This window comes from Heterodontus francisci, chromosome 32, assembly GCF_036365525.1.
Source record: "Heterodontus francisci isolate sHetFra1 chromosome 32, sHetFra1.hap1, whole genome shotgun sequence".
Classification (NCBI taxonomy): Eukaryota; Metazoa; Chordata; class Chondrichthyes; order Heterodontiformes; family Heterodontidae; genus Heterodontus; species Heterodontus francisci.
Genome location: NC_090402.1, coordinates 15,356,610 through 15,376,275, shown reverse-complemented (window position 1 = coordinate 15,376,275; position 19,666 = coordinate 15,356,610). Strand labels below are relative to the sequence as shown.

Here is a 19,666-nt window from a genome sequence, read left to right as displayed (position 1 = left end):
AGAAGGCTGGTCTGACTGTTAATGTTACGACCAGATGAGAAAGGAGTCTAGGAGTCCCTTTCAGCCTTCGCCTGCTCTTATCGTAACAGGGTTTTATTTTTAAACAGCGTTTTTAGCTCCCCCTTGGTGAATCCTTGTTCACTGCTTTCCAATTATAAGGCAAAGAAACCAGCACAAACAGGCTTTCTTGGGTTTAAAGAAGAAAAGTTGAAGTTTATTGAACTTAAAACTCTAATTCGGTTAACGCCTACAGATACACGACATGCCCACCCTAGCATGCATACGCGATAGACATGCAAATAGAGGTAGAAAAGAGAATAAGAAAAATAAAGTGGAAAGGTTTGAGGCAATATCTGAAGAGTTTGTGTTACGGTTCTTCGAGCTGACTGTAGAGTCCTTGACCGTAGGTAGATCTGGCTTATCATTGGGGCCCATGTGCCTTCAATTGATTCAGAGACTTGTGAGAAAGAGATGGGAGCAGACAGGAGAGAGATCTTCAGTCCATGAGCAAACAGACTTTGAGTTGAAACAGTCTGTACAATTCAGAAAACCCAGGCTGCCAAGCAGGTTAGTCATTTGACTAACTGGTCTGACCACGTCTTGGATTGTGTCCTTAGTCTCTGGAATGCTCCTCTTACAATACCTGGCGATCAAAGTCCATTGTGGGTTGAATGCGTCAGGGAATGGTCTTTAGTCCTTCCAATCACTGTCTGTTAATATGAAAATGTCTTTTCCAGCTTAACAAGTCCTTTCTTCACTCAGCAACAGTTTAAAATCAAAGTTCATGACAACATTAATGTGCCTCATTCTTGGCAGGTGGGGGCCTAGCATGACTCCTCCACACCCAGCGGAATGAAATGTGATTTGAGAAAAGGCGCATTTCATTATAAGGGTCGTGAGAAAATATAAGATACAGAAAAAAAAACACATGCATTTCTCTTATTCATTCACAAATCTTAAAACTTATTAAAATCGCCCCATTTTGGCACCCAATAAACACGTGGTTGTTTTTTGGGAAAGTTTCTCTTCCGTTTGCCCATTTCCATGGCTGCCTAGGGTCTTTGTCCCTGCTGAGGTAATTTTTCTTCTCCCAGGAGTGTCAGTAGTGGGCAGGTCTATCCTGAACTCTCTTTCAGTGCTTTGCCGAGTCCTGCAAAGGCTTTTGACTTTGGGGGATGGCTGGTTCTCTTTGCTTCTGACTGTAGGGGAGGATTCTTTGCTAATCTCCCCTTTGTCCCAGAGGACACTCCTGCCTGCAGTTATTTGTGCAGACTATACTGCACTCCCCTTTGGCACTTCGACTAGGTAAGGCATCACCCTCACAGTTTATCTGCCCCCTAGAGGTCTTTCTTTGTCTCTGCCAATTCCTGTAAATGCTGTTAGCAACTCTGGTGGGGTGCTTCTAGCGTCTGCATTTAAGTAAGAGGATGTGGGGTCTAACTTTTCAATTTTTTCAGGGTTGGCTAACCGGACAGCAGGGGTTTTCATCCGGGATTCCTCCCGGACTTCCTTTAACCTGCCCTCTTGGTCACTTTTTCCCCTTCTCTTCCTAAACTTTTGCCAGCTTTGTGTCTGCCTGTTCCCTTTTGTTCTCGGCGGGGGTCCTTTACAGTTCACCAGCCCTCTGCTGGAGGGTCCTCCTAACACCGGTACATGACTTAAAGGTGCAGGTTTCACTAAGTTGGGGTTTCCCCTCAGCCTGGCACATGTGGCAACTCCTACACTACTCCATCACATCTTTGTGGAATTTTGGCCAGTCAAACTGCTGTCTTATGTGGGCTTTGGTCTTTCGTATACCGGCATGTACAACCACTGTAGTCTTGTGGGCCCTTAATATTCCTCTCTGGTACCTCTGCGGCACCACTAACTAGTGATCTACTGTCCACTTCTTGCTCTCAGGTCTGCAAGAACTCAATTTCCTCATCAGTACCTCATTCTTAAAATAGTAGCAATCAGGGACTCCCCCTGCGTCACTTTTAGACTGGGCAGCCTGTGCTACTCTCGCAATACTAGGTCGGCTCGCTGAGCCTCAGCTAGGGAAAATCCATTTAATTCATTCCCTGAGTCTTCTAACTTACCAAAGAATATCTCGGACAGACAGACCTCGTCATCTGCCTGCAGTGCTAATTCAGTCTCCTCTGGGGGAGCTGGTTTGATCATGGCCTGATCCACTACACATTCAGGGAAACTGCAGGGGTCTGTCTCCTGCCACTGCCCTGTCTCTCTGACCTCCTGCAGTCTTTCTTTCACCACTGGGGGGGGGGGGGGGGGGGGGGGGGGCTACCACATTCACCCCTGCCAGATCATTACCTAGGTCAACTCCATCCACAGACAAACTAGGGACAATTCCTAATGTCACCGGTCCCAAAACTAGGTCGCACTCCAGGTGCATCCGGCATACAGGTACAGGCGTATACTGCCCTCCAATACCATTCACCACCATTCTGGTGCACTCTCTGGGGGAAAGGTCAGGCCTTTTCCTAGTAAAAGGGATCTAGTGGCTAGTGTGTCCCTGAGAATTACTATGGGTTTCTTTGCCCCACTCGAGGGGTATGGGGTTACTCTCCCTTCAGATACAAAACCTTGATAACCCTCAGGAATCCTATTAAGTTTTCCTGCACTTGCAACTGTAAGTTTCCTGGGTCTCGCTCTTACTGTAGTTAAAGCCACAGCTTGCTCTGCTGTGCTTTCCATCAGGTTCACTTCTTCACTGAGTAGGTGTGCCCTGATTAACCCTACAGGTTTTCCCTTCAGTTTCCAGCAGTCAGCTTTTAGATGACCTGCCTTATTACAATGGAAGCACACAGGTCTCTGGGTCTCATTCTTGCTGCTCACAGCACCTTCATTTTGGCTAGAGGAGGGCCCCGTGTCTCCTGCTTTTCTTTCCCTCCCAGGACTGCTTGGGCTCCTATCACCTTCCCACCCTTTGTCGTTTTCGGATTTGTGGGGGTGACTATGAAAGGTTCTCCTCTGGGAAACCGACCTATAAATGAAAGCAAACTCATCAGCAGAGCGACCGCTTGCCGGGCTCTCTGAACCCGCTGCTCCTCTACATGTGTCTTTATGGAGAGTGGGAGAGAGTTTTTAAATTCCTCTAACAGAACTACTTCCGAGTTTCTCATAGCTGAGCTGTACTTTAAGAGCTCTCAGCTGCTTACTTCTTTCAAACTCCAGTTAAGTTTTATTCACTTACTTCTTGAGGGTTCTAAACTTTTGGCAATAGGCTTCGGGTACTAATTCATGTGACCCGATGATAGCACTTTTTGTCAGTTCATAATTTGATGAACTCTCATCTGGAAACAGTGAATAAACCTCATGGGCTTTTCCAGTTCGCTTGCTTTGCAGTAAAAGAGGCCAGGTCTCAGCTGGCCATTTTAGCTGCTTTGCCACTTTCTCAAAGGACACAAAAAATTCATCTACATCCTCCTCCTCATTGAATCTTGGAATTAGTTGAGCTAGTTTTAACAATTCTGTACGCAGCCCTGAATTTTGCTCCTCCATATTCAGCTTTCATTGGGGTTACTCTGTCGCCCCCTAGTTAACTCAAGCCGCTTCAGCTCTCTTTCTTCACATGCCTTCCGGAATATTCTTCCTCTCTTGCCTTTCATTTTCTTCACATTCCTTCTGGAAGGCTCTCTCTTTCTTTCTCCTCGAGTTCAAATTTCCTCTGTTCCAATTGTAGCTTTGCTAGCAATATCCTGTTGAAGTCTATTTCTAGCCCTGTTTCTGCTTCTTCAGATTCAAGGGAAAAACGGTTGGCCACTAGCCTTAGGAGCTCAGACAGCCTAGCCTTGCCACGTGGTGATCCCACACTGCTCAGTCATTTTCCTCAACTCCTCCAGAGACAGTGCTTTAAACTTATCCCAAGTTACTTCAGCCTGGCATGGAGAGCTACTAGCTTCAGTTGCAGACATGTTAGTATTCAAGCACACACAACCACAAGAAAATCTGTATTGAAATCTTGCTCTTTTTTGATTGGGAACAATTTGGCTTCCCACTTCCAATTTCTTTTGTTTGCCTGTGGGTCAATTCTGGATGCTAGCACCCAAATTTCTGTTACAACCACGTGAGAAAGGGGTCTAGGGGTCCCTCTCAGCCTTCACCTGGTCTTACCGTAACAGAGTTTAATTTTCAACACACCATGTTTTTAGCTCCCCCTTGGTGAATCCTTGTTCACCGCTTTCCAATTATAAGGCAAAGAAACCAACACAATCAGGTTTTCTTAGGTTTAAAGAAGGTTGAAATTTATTAAACTTAAACTCCAATTCGGTTAACGGAATACAGATACACGATGCGCCCACGCTAGCATGCATACGCGATACACACATGCAAATAGAGACAGAAAAGAAAAGAAAAATAAAGTTGAAAAGTTTGAGGCAATATCTGAAGAGATGTTGTTACGGTTCTTCGAGCTCAATGTGCAGTCCTTGATTGTAGGTAGATCTTGCTTTTCGTTGGGGCCCAGTATTCTTCTTAAACCTTGCTCGTTGTAAGGGACTTTTCTCTCTTGGGGTTCATGTGCCTTCAGTGGATTCAGAGGCTTGTTTGAGAAAAAGATGGGAGCAGACAGGGAGAGAGATCTTCTCAGTCGAGGAGAAGACGGACTTTGAGTTCAAACTGTTTGCACAATTCAGCAAAACCCAGGTTGCCAAGCAGGTTAGTCATTTGACTAACTGGTCTGACTACATCTTGGATTGTATCACCTTAGCAGTCTCTGGAAGGCTCCTCTTACACCCCAATACCGAGTGACCAAGGTCCATTCTGTGTTGAATGTGTCAGGGAATGGTCCTTTGCTGTTCCAATCACTGTCTGTTAATATGCAAATGTCTTTTCCAGCCATAGCTGATCTGTTTAACAAGTCCTTTCTTCACTCCAGCAACAGTTTAAAATCAATGTTCATGACAAAATTAATGTGCCTCATTCTTGGCAAGGGGGACCTAGCATGACAGTAACCATCACCGCACCAGTTTTCAACACTTGGCTCGTTTTATTGCAAGAGGCTGTTCTAACTGCTGGAAAAACATTAGTGCTCTAATGAACTGTAGGTAATAAATCATAGTTCTCTTGCACTCAAACATCAGTACGATTCAGTGTATTTTATAACCCTAACCAAATTTGATTACTTATTTTAGCCTGTTGAATCTCTGGTCTGTATGCTAATATTTTCTGTTTATCTGAAGTTCACATGAAAGCATAGAGAGAAGGCATAATTAATCCAATGGCCAAATTGCAATTGGCATTATTGTTATTTCCCAGGTCTATGCACTGCAGTGGCCAGAAAGTAAAAAAGCGCAGATTTCAGATCAGAAGGGACATTATCCACTTTGAAAACAGAGTCAGGTCATGGAATGAAAAAACTGTGCAAAAGAACCAAAACTGTAACACAGGAAATGAGTTCACACCCACAGTTCCTCACATGGCGAGTTACTAATCTCACCTGTGGTATCAGCAGGTTGTCAAGCAGCTTAGTGCTTTCCCACAGAGAGAACAGGAGAAGAGGATAAAAGAAAATGAGCGAGTCAACCTCCGCTGAATCCATGCCCTTCTTAGCAGCTAGCTTAAGAGTGGAACTGCAGAGGATTGGGAACAGTTAGCCTGCCCACACACTCAGTCAGTAGAAGTTGTATAGCGCAGGGAGACCTAAAAAGATGGGAGAAAATAAAAATTCTGTGGCTTCCACATGACCTTAAAGTGCTCTATCACAAAGTTGTTGTCCTAACACCCATTATTCCCATTGTGCCTTACCTTGGCTGGCATCCGTGTGGCCAGAACAGTTAGGGTATTTACACAGGAAGCAATCACATCCGTTGGAGGGTTTAGCACTGAACTAAGCCTACAGCAAGCACAGAAACTATTAGCACAAAAAATACACATTATTACATACCTACACACTGAAATTGCTAACTAATCTATCGAGCACTGGAAAGCATGAATACATATTAAAGTGCTACTTGCTTTGGCAAAATGAGGATCGTGATCCACGGACAAAGGTGTTCCTAGCTGAAATGTACAATTCTTTAAAATTGCAGTCATCAAAACTGAAGCAATTTGGCAATCATTTTTGGTCTCATTTCCCAAATTTCGATCATGTAGATGCAACACTATTGCTTTACTATTTCAGTTTTACAGACTAATGCACATCAATACCAGCTGACAAGTATGATGTTCTCAGCACTCCTAGTTTCATAAAAATATATTTATAAAAGTTCTTACCGTTGAATTAACATATACAGACGTGAAGTGATTGGCAGCAGACAATCCGTAATAGACCAATCTGTGCTGATTATTTTATGTACCAGATCGATGATGGGTTTGACTTTCCGGCAATGAAGAAGAACATCTAGTACAATAAGACAAAACTATACATAAAATCTGTCGGCATACATTTGAGGGAATTTACCATTTAAGGACTAATGTAATGTTTCTGTTAACAGAACGAAATGTCTGGTGCCAAATGGTAAATAGGTAAAATTAATTTGTTTGGCATTGAAACGTTAGTGCAGTTGGTTGCTTATCCTAAATTATGTTATGCAAGACATTTATTAAGTGTGGCTTCATAGGCAAAAAAAAAAGTGAATTGACATCAGTTGAATCGCAATGTCTTTGTAAGTCCAATTGTCCAGGTTTGGCCAATCGGGACGAGTTACATAATTATCAGCAAAGTTGTTGAAATATTCGAAGACGACATACATCTGACACTACAGTTGCTTTGTGAAAGTACTTTCCAAATAATAAGACTTTTCAAATTTGCTCTGAACATTACTCCCAATAATTTGAAGCTGTTTTTGCGCTAAAAAAATTTGAAGCAATGATTTCAATTATGTAAATACCATAGGAAGGTGAGCACAGTGCTAAAAATAGGAATTTAGCAAAGCTGAATTAAGCAGCTTTGAATTAAGGGTAGACTGTTCACCTGTAATAAAGAGGCAAAAATTCAGGACGTTATTGGCTCAAATTTTGTAGTCAACGATGGCTAAGCTCTCAGCAGTCACTGTCATTACTTCTGACACTGACAGCAATTTCTGAGTCCACACATAACGCAGTTAAATGCAGAATCCAAAAGTTGCTGTCAATGAATGTATGCTTTTCCAAAGGGTGCACTGTTGAGGACCACACCCCACCCCACCCACAGTCTGCAATCAAATAGAAATCACTGAACTGTCGAGAACTTTCCCTTTTATGCTATTTGTCTCGCTGTAAAAACCCTCGAAAAAGTTGCACCTTGCTGAATGAAGCGTAGCCCAGTTTGTAACAGCGGACTAAGTTCAGAATTACTGAACAGTCTCACAGGTCCTGAAAAACTACTTTTAGATCTGCAGAATGTCAACTTTAGCTATTATGATAAAAATTCACATTTCTCATTTTTTTTAAAAGTTTGATATTTCAACTTCTACCTTAATTCTATTTATTATGGCCCAATCATTAATCGCATTCTCTAAAATGTTAATTAGAAGTTAAGGATCATCAGTGCATTTTAATTCCTACTTTGCAGTCTGAGAATATTTCAATGTGATTGGCTGCTTACTTGCTTGATGAAATCACTGTTGTTGGATGCCTGGAGATCCCCTTGACTTGCCGCCAGATTCAAACTAACAGCAGGAAAGGGGAAAACCATGCCACAGAGATCGCTAGATCTTTGCAGGCAGCATTCTTTCAGGTCACCAGTGAGTGCCGCTGCTTCGCAGCTGACTGCAAAATCCAGGCCATTATATTTTGACTTAAAATTTGAATGAAGTTTTTGTTCCTTTTGAATATTGATTTTCATCAACATATAATCACATACAAATTTCCAGGGTATAATAACAATGAGTCATTATAGTTCTCACACAAAGCAACTAGTACCCAACTCACCTGCTGTTGAAACCACGTGTAGTAACATCTCGATCTCACAAGTAAAAACTGTCCAGGAGCTGTACGAGTAATCCCAACGTACAAGGTAACCCTGACCTGCAGGCATTACATGTCCATATGTACCCTGCGGCATGCGTATATTTGCCTGACCAGATCCTAGGATTAGGTAAAATAATGCAATACATTTAATACAGGAGTTTCTTTACTTTTTAAATAATGTTTATAACAATTGCATTCATTTTGAGAATATATTCCTACACATATCAATTTAAGTCTACTTTGAAGCCTGTCAGCTCGTTAAGAACAATTTTATTGTTTTTCCAACAATTTTGCTGTTTTTCTAACTTTTTCCTTGTATCTTTCATTTTGAATCTTATATTCTAGATCCATTATTGTTACTAGATTAGACAAAAGATTATACACAGCCCAATATCTCAGTGCATTCATGTATTAATGTACAGCAGCACAGCATAATAATACATTATTATTAGTTTATGAACTTAACCAGGTTACCTCCTAAGATACCTACTGGAAAAGAGGCTCCTGCCAGTGAGATAAGAAAATTAGGGATCTGAAGAAAAGACAATCCTTCAATATTCAGGAAGTTCAGATTCAGAAAGCAGAAATAAGAGTGCACTTTCTCCAGGTCACACATCATTCCCTAGTTAAGTGACCTCTTCCATGTAGCTTGTGGGCAGTGCAGGATTGACCTCTTTCCATCCCAACTGCCCCTCCCTCCTCCTGCTTGAAGGTGCCGTATCAGTCTATCCAGTTGAGTTCATAAACTAATTTTACAAGTGTTACTTACAATTCTAATTTAACACAATTATGTATAAGAGGTTTTCGTAAGAATGTTCTTCAAAAGTGGGGGGAAACTAAAAATGCTTTGCATGTTTCATATTGTGACTTTGAAGAAGCTTACCAAACATAGAGATTCATGAGACACAAGAGTGAAACTCGAGTGTATACTCAGAAATTTAGCTGCATCATATCTGTTCATCCTCATACAACGGTAATTATCCGTCTAAAAATCTTGAAGAACATAAGAACACAAGAATAGCATAAGGCGACCATTCGACTCTTTGAGCCTGCTCCGCCATTCAATAAGCTCAGGCTGATCTTCAACCTCAGCTCCATCTTCCTGCACTAGTCCCCATATCCCTCAATTCCATTCATATGCAAAAACTATCAATTTCTGTTTTCAAAGAATCTTGCATTTTAATAAATAAAAGTGCAGGATTTGTCCAAAGTTCCTATCCTGTGTGCCAGATAATCTGGAACTACTTCTTACCAAGAGGATAAAGCAGCTTTGGGGTTTGCCTCCTCCACCGGGTTCCATCTTCATGTGAAAGCACATCATGCGGTTTGTGCTTATATGGCTCCGTATAACATGTCATTTTGTCCAAAAAGCTGTAAACCTTCAAAAGAAAGTAAAACCTCAACAACTATACACAAACTCACCTACATCAGCTTAAAAAAAAAATTTGCAGTTAATATTCTACATCAGTCAATCAAAACTATACTTACTGTGACCAAGAATTTTGCTTTATTTAATACTATTTCATTTATATTGCAGCCAATAACACTGGGTAATTCCCAAATACTGTATTACGACCATCTACTGTATTTAAAAGGAGCATTGTATCAAGTAGGAATTTTGCATACATTTGCTTCTTGGAATATTTCTTTTTAAAATAGGTTAGGTAAGCTTACTAATACCTTTTTAGCGGTGGATTTGTCAGATATAAGTGCAGATAGTAGCTGTAGCAGTGGTGCCATAGACTGCGGGAACATTCCACAATTGTTGTCCAACAAAATAGCAATCCCTGTTGTGGGCTCCTTCATAAAAAGAGAGAAAAAACACATACAAAAGGGAATCAGAATTCACATTAAATGTTATACAAGTAAAGCTCATTGCTATTTTAATTTTACCAAAGATGACAATTCTACTAAAAACTAAAAATTCTGAGCTTTTCCCTTTACTTTTTATTTAGGTTCATAGCAAGTTAGCAGTTGTATGCCTATGAACTAAAAACATGTAAATCCTTACACATGGAGTTAAAGGGATAGGGTGCCGCTAGACTAAAATACTCTTTACTCAAACCTCACTTCAAAAAAACAAAGGAATGCCCACTATACACTTGATCACTTTAATTGTAAAAACACATATGCTGGCAGACCACAGGAAAGAAAAAGAACGCAGCAGTTGCTAGACCAAAAAAAGACCAAGACCCATCTAGTTCACCTACCAACCAGGTAGCTGCATGATAAGACTATGATCACAGCAATGCCTCCATCCTTTCAAATCATTTTGATTTGCTCTGTTCCATATTATCTCATTAGCTGGAATTTTGTACCACGGCAACCAGAACCGCACATAGCATTCTAATTGCGGTTGCACCAATGAGTTATTAAGTGGAAGGATCACCTCACTAATTCAAGTCAATATTCTCCTTATAATATACCCCTAATTTGATTTGATTTACTCACTGCCATCGAGCATTATTGCAGTAGCTTAAATGTATTGTTAAACAGGACTTCAGCTCTTTATTTTCAATGCATAACGTTGCATTTTCTCAACATTGAATTTCATCTGCCACCTATCGATCTAATTCCCAAGTATATTCCAAACCTCCTGTAGTTTATCCTGTTCAGCTTTAGAGTCTAATACCTTTTTTGAGCTTTATATCATCTGCAAATTTAGCCACCGTGCTTCTGAATCCTAGCTCCAGACTATCTATGAATGTATTAACCAATAGGTTCCAAACAGATCCATGTAGTAACCTTCTCCCAGACAGATGACAACCTAAGTATCACCACCCTCTGGGTTCTGTCAACTATTTATGTTCCATTATAAACTATTTTCACCGATACCCACTTTCTATATATTCAGTACAAGATTTCCAGCCCACCTGTGCCAGGCTAAACTACAAGTCTCATTACCATAAGATACATTAAACTGAAACAAAATAAAGCAAGTGAAAGCAATACTGTACTTAACTTTTGCTGACACTTTAAACCATTTTCAGAGACTAAAAAAAAGTTTTTCAAATTTTTTAGAACCCTCAAATGGAAACTATTCTTCATGGAGTTGTACCTCACTGCTGTATGATGACTGAAATAAGCTAACAAAGACCCAACGAAAGATTGTGGAAGATAAGCTCGACAGCTCAGACTAACAGCAAAACTTTATCAAATAACTGCTGCTTACCTATTATAAAGAAAAAACAGCACTTTAACAGGTCAGTAATCATTAATTATTATTTCAATCACCCAGTGGATGGGAAGTAGGAAAAAAAAAACTTGCTTCATTGTCTATGGAATTTAAAATTACATCTGGGATGCCATTCCCAAGATAACAGTTACCACACTTTTAGCTGACAGAAACTTGCCATTTTGAATTAATTTTTTTGAACCCACTGCAGAAGATCAATGATGTCAGTAGCATCTTTGCAATCTTTAAATAAACAAACAATCTGTGCACTCACAGTGTCCCAGAAAAGTTCAGCCAGATTAGGGGCTGCAAACACCTCACAAGCGACATCAATCAAGTGCTGGAAGAGAAGAAAAACTTGATCAAATCAGTCTACTTCTGAAAAGTATATAAAGCGTATGCAATATGCTCAGCATCAAACTATACTAAGGTCAACTCAAAGCACAACTACCACGAATGAATATAATACAAATGGAAAATGATGCCAATTTCTGATCATGCCCAAGTAGGAAAGTACAAGCCTGAGAACAAGTCACCATCTACTGGAGCTGCAATACTGAAACAGGATAGCTTCTAGTTCCTTAAGAAATAGATGTTTGAAACAGTTTTGTCATTAATGAGCAACAATTCCGCAAAGGAGAAGACTCTTTAGTTTAAAAGGTTTTTTTAATAAATCCAATGAGAGAATCTTAAAATAGATCTCAGCAGAACTTTGAAACTTAGTAGGAAGTCTCTTCGTTAATGCCAGTGACAAATCTATTTGCCAACGTTTTCTTTAAGAAAGTATTACATAGGACATTCTCCTGATCAATTTTGAATTCCACACTGGCAGACCAACAGCACAATGGTGCAGCATGTTGGGAGTAGAGTGGGGAGGCACAGGTTTGATCCCTGCAAGACAGAGCTCCTCATTCTGGCCATGCCTCTGAGTAGGTGTAAGATGCACCCTGGGATGGGATAAAAGTCAAAGGAACAATATTAAGCAGTTCCCGAATATCAGTCAAGAAAAGCACTGGCTAAGACCTATTTGCTGGTTACATTTCAGCCCCGACCGGTGCAACACCTAAGAAAACAAGGCAGACAGATAAAGAAAGCCAAAGTTGACTGCCATATTTGGGAAAACATATTGGTTTGATATGTACCATTACTTTGACTGGCATCAGTAGTCATACAATTATTTATAGATTAATCACAAACAATTTTTTAATGACTATAAATGTATTAAAATGGTTTGCACCAAACCAGCAAGCTCTGCACTCTGTAGAAACTGTCATATAAATACAATTATGTGTTATAATTTTCACAATAAAAAAAAACTGATTTTAGGAAAATTGTTCTCCTTTGATAATCAGCAATATGAATTATATGTTGGACTTATAAGAAGGGATCGAAAACATATCTGTGCACTATGACACCCAACATTCAACAGCGTTTCTACATATTCTATCCTTTTTAAAAATTTATTCATGGGATGCAAGCGTTGCTGGCAAAGTGAGCATTTATTGCCATCCCTAATTGCCCTTGAGAAGGTGGTGGTGAGTCGCCTTCTTGAATTGCTGCACTCAATGTGGTGTGGGTACACCCACAGCGTGTTTTCAGTAAGGGAGCTCCAGGATTTTGACCCAGCAACATTGAAGGAACAGAAATATAGTCCCAAGTCATAATGGTAAGAGAGTTGGAGGGGAACTTGCAGGTAGTGGTGTTCCCATGCATTTGCTGCCTTTTTTCTTGCAGGTGGTAGAGGTTGCGGGTTTGGAAAATGCTGTCAAAAGAGCCTTGGTGAGTTGCTGCAGTGTAACTTATAGATGGTGCATACTGCTGCCACCGTACACTGGAAGTGGAGGAAGTGAATGTTTAAGGTGATGGATGGGGTGCCAATCAAGTGGACTGCTTTGTCCTGGATGATGTCAAGCTCGTTAAGTGCTGTTGGAGCTACACTGATCCAGACAAGTGGAGAGTATTCCATCACATTCCTGACTCATAATTTATATACGGTGGACAGGCTTTGGGGAGTCAAGAGGTGAGTTACCCACTGCAGAATTCCCAGCCTCTGACTTAGCACACAGGGAGCAAAGATGAAGTGTACTGTTCAGGTGAAGCAGGGTTGGTCAGCAGGAGGAAAGTGAGCCAGTTGTAATTAAGTGCCAAATTTAATGTTGTGCATTCTGTCCTTATTTTTATATTATAATTTATTTTATATTTCTGATAACATGATAATGGTCAGGGGTATTTCTACCAGGAGGTTTTCACTGGTATATTCTAATGGACAATACAAATATTTTTTACCTGTTGATCTCCCAAAGTTTCTTCTTCAAAAGCTGTTAAGACAAACGAGAGCAGTCCATAGATGCACATTCGAGCAGTACTGGCTGTACACTGAAACACACACACACAATGCTATCGCTGCATCTTTAAAGCAATCTCAGGTAGACATAAATATCCTGCTATTCAGCAGGTAAAAAGAACAAAGGAAAAATATTGGCAGTTTTATTCCATTCTTAAAATTTGCCCAATGTAAAATTTTTATGAAAAACATTAAAATTACACATGCAAACACTTTCCCTCAGTGCTAGACAACCATCATCTTTACCCCTTAAAATAAAACCCTCTGCATGGCACTTGTTAACTATATATTAAAGATTACCTTTAGTCAACTTAGAACATGACCATATTTTACTAACAGGAAAATGCCCACTTGCTTCAACAAATCTCTCATTTATCTCAACTCTACCTTTTTCCACAATATTTAGAAACATATTTACACTGTCTATAATAAAAACAAAAAGTGCTGGAAAATACTCAGCAGGTCTGGCAGCATCTATGGTGTTCCTCCAATTCTGTCTCTTGTATATCCTTGATTTCCTTCACCCCACTATTGGCAGCTATGCCTTCAGCTGTCTAGGCCCTAAGCTATGGAGTTCCTTACCTAAACTTCACTAGCTCTCTCTCTCTCTGCTTCAAGAGACTCCAGAAAAACTACCACCCTGTGACTAAGCACCTGTCCTAATATCGCCTTTTGTGGCTCAGTGTCAAAATTTGTCTGATGATGCTCTTGGGATATTTTAATGCATGAAAAGTGCTATTATAAATGTAATCTGTTACTGTTGTATTGCTTCAATGGCTTTCTATGGTAACTTATGTCATAAATATAACATTAGAACCTCACACGGCTCAACTAATCGGGGCAGGATCTGCTCTGCTCAGTAGAGTAAAACATTCGCAATTCCAGTTAGTTTCCATCGTTGAATACATTTAAGGCTGGGGTAGACAGATTTTTGGTCTCTCAAAGAACAAAGGGATATGGCAAGCAGGCGGGAGGTGGCGTTTTGGCCTAATATCAGCCATGATCATTTTGAATGGCAGAGCAGCCTTGATGGGCCATATGGTCTACTCCTGCTCCTATTCTTGTGGTCTTGTACAGTATTTGCCCTAATTTTTTTTTCCAAACCTTTTCCTAATATTGGAAAATGCAATTAAGATTACACTACAAAGAATTTGGCCAAGACCATTATCGTGGGTCTGGTTCGTTCATAAGCTAGGACAGTAATTAAATCACGTGAATCTTTGTAGCTCTTTGCATCTGCCAAAATTAACTGGGATGATGGTTGCTTACGGTATCTGCCCCATGGCCAGAATGGCTTTTGCAATATTATTCCCTCTGCTGTTGGCATGTTTGCATTCCTCTTCATCTCTCTTGAACCTTATGTTTTCATTGTCCTTCTCATTCATCATTCCCATCTACAGATTGGTACTGTATGACCTGCCATCTACATGTTTAAGATAGGAATGATGCAAAATTGATTCTTCCTTAGTTGAATGACGTAAGGCAGGTGGTAAATGAATCAAAACAAACCCTACAACATAATCCTCTAAACCAACCATGGCTTCAATTTTAAACAGCGCTCATACAAACTCTGTTGAACAAGGATATTGTACTACCTTCCACACTACTCACATTGTTTCCTCCACTGCCAAGCACCTTAAGCATCTGTGACATGTGCTGGAAAACATTCTGCTGAATAGCAGTGCTCCCCAAGCGCCTAATTATGTGAGTTGGTTCATCCAGGTTTAATGTATGGCGCAGCAGAGCCCAAGACAACAGCACCGGTGCATGATGTGGTATGTCCCCTAAAGTCAGCAGTAACTTGTCCATCTCCTGCAAGGAAGAGAAATTTTTATAGAAAAAATTGTATCACGCTAATTATAGATGAGATTAAAAAGTCCTTCTGTAAACATGGCATGAATGTCACAGAACTCCAAAAAACAGTAAAATACTGAATTTGTTTGCTGATGTCAGATACAATTTACAGTATTTACAAGAATCTGGTCATTGTAAAACAAACAAAAAGCAGTCCACTGCTAACTAGCTTTCAATCATTGCAAAATCCAAGACACTCAGTATGGAATGCTCTTAACATCTTTCAAAACAACAACTTTTCTATCATGTAACAACACCAATTACAATAGGAAGAAAAACAAATGGAGGAACACAGAACTACAAAATGTTTCAGAACAACTGGAAAGGCAATGGATTTGTACATCTCTGGTAAAACACTCAATTATCCAGAGGATTTCCATGTCGATCCCACAGGAGTGTTCTCAACCACATGGTCAATAAAATAATCTTCTGTTTTAAACCTAGATATCTTCAAAATTGTTAATTCGAATCCAGCTTGGTCAATTTGAGAGATGTGCTGGGAAAACCAATTGATAATTTCAGGATCACAGAAAATAACTACTGCTGTAAAAGGTTTACAAAAATACCCAAAATATCCTACTCAGACATAAAGAGCTAGGAAAAAATACTGTGACACCTGAAATCAACAGCAAGCACTTGCAGAAGAGAAACCCACTTTTAATGCTCAATTGTCTGAGTGAAAGTCATAAAGCTCACAAATTTCACAATGTCAACCTGATCACAATACCAAACAATGCCATGATGTGCCCCGAATTAAATAAGCCATGCTGACAAGAGATAATTGCTATTCCACTCTATTCCTCTCACATTACACTGCACTCAACATATAGTGAAAAAAGGTTACCTGGCAAACTTCCCGAGCGTTAGCAAACTGATGTTGCTCTACTCGCTCCTCTAGAGCGCATTTATGTAGGAAATCAATGTCCATTCCTTCTACCAGGATCAATGTGCTGAAATACCTATAGAGAAAGGTCAGAGCTCTTATGCCTGAATACGATGGGTAGAGGATCTACAATATAAGAATGTATGTATATATTCAGACATAAGCCTTTACTGTAACGTTTAAACTGTTCAAATTTCCCACAGTTAAAATTGGAGATGCAAAGAGTAACAAATATTCAAAAAAGAGAACTGAGGCTAATTAAACCTTTACACATTAACATGGACACCAATCACCCTGCTATTCATGTGTAACATGGAAAGTGTGTTAAATCATTGTTCCTCAGAAAGTGCATCAAATATGAGCCCAATCACGTCCACAACTTCCAGAAGAGGTCAGGATGCTGAACGAGTGCCCCCTCCTTGACCCAGGGGATGTAGTGCATTTACTACCAACCCATTTGAAATCACAAGCTAGGCATTACAACCATTGGGCATTCACCAGAGGCTTCTCAGGTAATTAGTGCAAAGGAGCACTCACATAATAACCCTCTGTATTCTACAAACTAAAGTGTGACCTTATATGCACAATACCTGCTGAGGTAACATTGCCCAGTCTGGAACAGAACAACCTGATTACCGAAATGTCCTCATTAAAACCTGAACAAGCCCCCTCATGCCCTCATAAGAACATAAGTAGGAGCAGGAGGTGGTCATTTGGCCCTTCAAGCCTGCTCTGCCATTCAATGAGATCATGGCTGATCTACTTCAACACTATTTTCCTGCACTATCCCCATTAACTCTTGATGTTTTTAAAAGCTCTCAATCTCAGTCTTGAACATACTCAATGATTAAGCCTCCACCACCCTCTGGGGCAGAGAATTTCACAGATTCACCACCCTCTGAGTAAACAAATTCCTCCTCACCTCAGAGCTAAATAGCCTACCTCTTATTCTGAGACTGTGTCCCCTGGTTCTGGACTCCCCAGCCAGGGGAAACATCCTTCCTGCATCAACCCTGTCGAGACCTGTAAGAATTTTGTATGTTTGAATGAGATCACCTTTCATTCTTCTAAACTCCAAAAAATAAAGGCCCAGTCTATTCTCATAGGAAAATCCCTCCATCCCAGGAATTAGTTTGATGAACCTCTATGGCAAGTATATCTTTCCTTTGGCAGGAGACCAAAACTGCACACAATACAATGCAGAAGTAAAACTGGAAAGGTAGCCAAACCATGGCTTACAAGGGAAATTAGAAACAGCATCAGATCCAAGGAAGAGGCATATAAATTGACCTGCGGATTGGGAGCAGTTCAGAATTCAGCAAAGGATTGATTAAGAAGGGGAAAATAGAGTACGAGAGCAAGCTTGCGGGGAACATAAAAACTGACTGTAAAAGTTTCTATTGGTATGTGAAGAGAAAAAGATTAAAGACAAATGTAGGTCCCTTACAGTCAGAAACAGGGGAATTTATTATGGGGAATAAAGAAATGGCTGACCAACTGAATGCATACTTTGGTTCTGTCTTCACAAAGGAGGACACAAATATCATACCAGAAAAGTTGGGGAACACAGGGCTTAGTGAGACAGAGGAACCAAAAGAAATCAGTGCTAGTAGAGAAATGGTGTTGGGGAAATTTATGGGATTGAAGGCCGATAAATCCCCAGGGCCTGATGGTATGCATCCCAGAGTACTTAAGGAAGTGGCCCTAGAAATAGTGGATGCATTGGTGGTCATCTTCCAAGATTCTATATACTCTGGAACAGTTCCTACAGATTGGAGGGTAGCTAATGTAACCCCACTATTTAAAAAGGGAGGTAGAGAGAAAGCAGGGAATTATAGACCAGTCAGCCTGACGTCGGTAGTGGGGAAAATTCTAGAGTCCATTATCAAAGATTTTCTAGCAGAGCACTTGGAGAACAGTGGTAGAATCGGACAGAGTCAGCATGGATTTACGAAAGGAAAATCATGCTTGACAAATCTACTAGTATTCTTCGAGGATGTAACTGGTAGAGTTGATGAGGGGGTGCCAGTGGATGTGGTTTATTTGGACTTTCAGAAGGCTTTTGACATAGTCCCACATAAGAGATCAGCATGTAAAATTAAAGCGCATGGGATTGGGGGTAGTTTATTGCAATGGATAGAAAATTGGTTGGCGGACAGGAAACAAAGAGTAGGGATAAATGGGTCTTTTTCCGAATGGCAGGCAGTGACAAGTGGGGTACCGCAGAGATCGGTGCTAGGACCCCAGCTATTCACAATATACATTAATGATTTAGATGAAGGAACTAAATGTAATATCTCCAAATTTGCAGATGACACAAAACTGGATGGGAGGGTGAGTTGTGAAGAGGATGCAGAGAGGCTTCAGGGTGATTTGGACAAGTTGAGTGAGTGGGCTAATGCATGGCAGATGCAGTATAAAGTGGATAGATGTGAGGTTATCCACTTTGGTAGCAAAAACAGGAAGGCAGATTATCTGAAAGGTTATAAACTGAGAGAGGGGAATATGCAGCGAGACCTGGGTGTTCTCGTACACCAGTCGCTGAAGGTAAGCATGCAGGTGCAAAAGGTGATAATAAAGGCAAATGGTAAGTTGGCCTTCATAGCGAGAGGATTTGAGTACAGTAGCTGGGATGTCTTGCTGCAATTATACAGGGCCTTGGTGAGGCCACACCTGGAATACTGTGTGCAGTTTTGGTCTCCTTATCTGAGGAGGGATGTTCTTGGTACAGAGGGAGTGTAGCCAAGGTTTACCAGACTGATTCCTGGGATGGCGGGACTGACGTATGAGGAGAGATTGAGTCGGTTAGGACTATATTCGCTGGATTTCAGAAGAGTGACGTGGGATCTCATAGAAACCTATAAAATTCTAACAGGACTTGACAGGGTAGATGCAGAAAGGATGTTCCTGAGGGTGGGGGAATCCAGAACCAGGGATCATAGTCTAAGGATACGAGGTAAATCTTTCAGGACCGTGATGAGGAGAAATTTCTTCACCCAGAGAGGGGTGAGCCTGTGGAATTCGCTACCACAGAAAGCAGTTGAGGCCAAAACATTGAATGTTTTCAAAAAGGAGTTAGAGAAAGCTCTTAGTTCTAAAGGGATCAAAGGGTATGGGGCGAAAGCCGGAACACACTACCGAGTTGGATGATCAGCCATGATCATAATGAATGGCGGAGCAGGCTCGAAGGGCCAAATGGCCTACTCCTGCTCCTATTTTCTATGTTACTCCAGGTGCGGTCTCAAAAAGGCTCTACATAAATGCAGCAAGACATCTTTACTCCTATACTCAAATTGTCTTGTAATAAAGGCCAACATACCATTTGCCTTAATTGCTTGTTGTACCTGCATGTTAGCTTTCAGTGACTCATGAACAAGGACACCCAAGTCCTTTGAAATTCAACATTTCCCAGCCTCTCACTATTTAATACTCTATTTCTGTTTTTCCTACCAAAGTGGATAACCTCACATTTCTCCACATTGTATTCTATCTGCCAAATTGTTGCCCATTTGCTTAGTCC

The 19,666-nt window shown here is 40.6% G+C and overlaps 1 protein-coding gene across 4 annotated transcripts in view; it reads right to left on the bottom strand.

Annotated features, from left to right (window-relative positions):
- nup188 (nucleoporin 188) overlaps positions 1 to 19,666 on the bottom strand; it is a 93,472-nt gene that overhangs the window by 59,518 nt on the left and 14,288 nt on the right. For all 4 annotated transcript variants that reach the window (XM_068012315.1, XM_068012318.1, XM_068012316.1 and 1 more), the window contains 9 exons: positions 16,108 to 16,222; positions 15,021 to 15,221; positions 13,352 to 13,441; positions 11,340 to 11,405; positions 9,571 to 9,690; positions 9,143 to 9,269; positions 7,852 to 8,007; positions 6,214 to 6,340; positions 5,746 to 5,833 (listed from right to left, as the gene is read on the bottom strand). In XM_068012315.1, the coding sequence (XP_067868416.1) occupies positions 5,746 to 5,833; positions 6,214 to 6,340; positions 7,852 to 8,007; positions 9,143 to 9,269; positions 9,571 to 9,690; positions 11,340 to 11,405; positions 13,352 to 13,441; positions 15,021 to 15,221; positions 16,108 to 16,222 (1,090 nt within the window). The remainder of the gene's footprint in view (positions 1 to 5,745; positions 5,834 to 6,213; positions 6,341 to 7,851; positions 8,008 to 9,142; positions 9,270 to 9,570; positions 9,691 to 11,339; positions 11,406 to 13,351; positions 13,442 to 15,020; positions 15,222 to 16,107; positions 16,223 to 19,666) is intronic.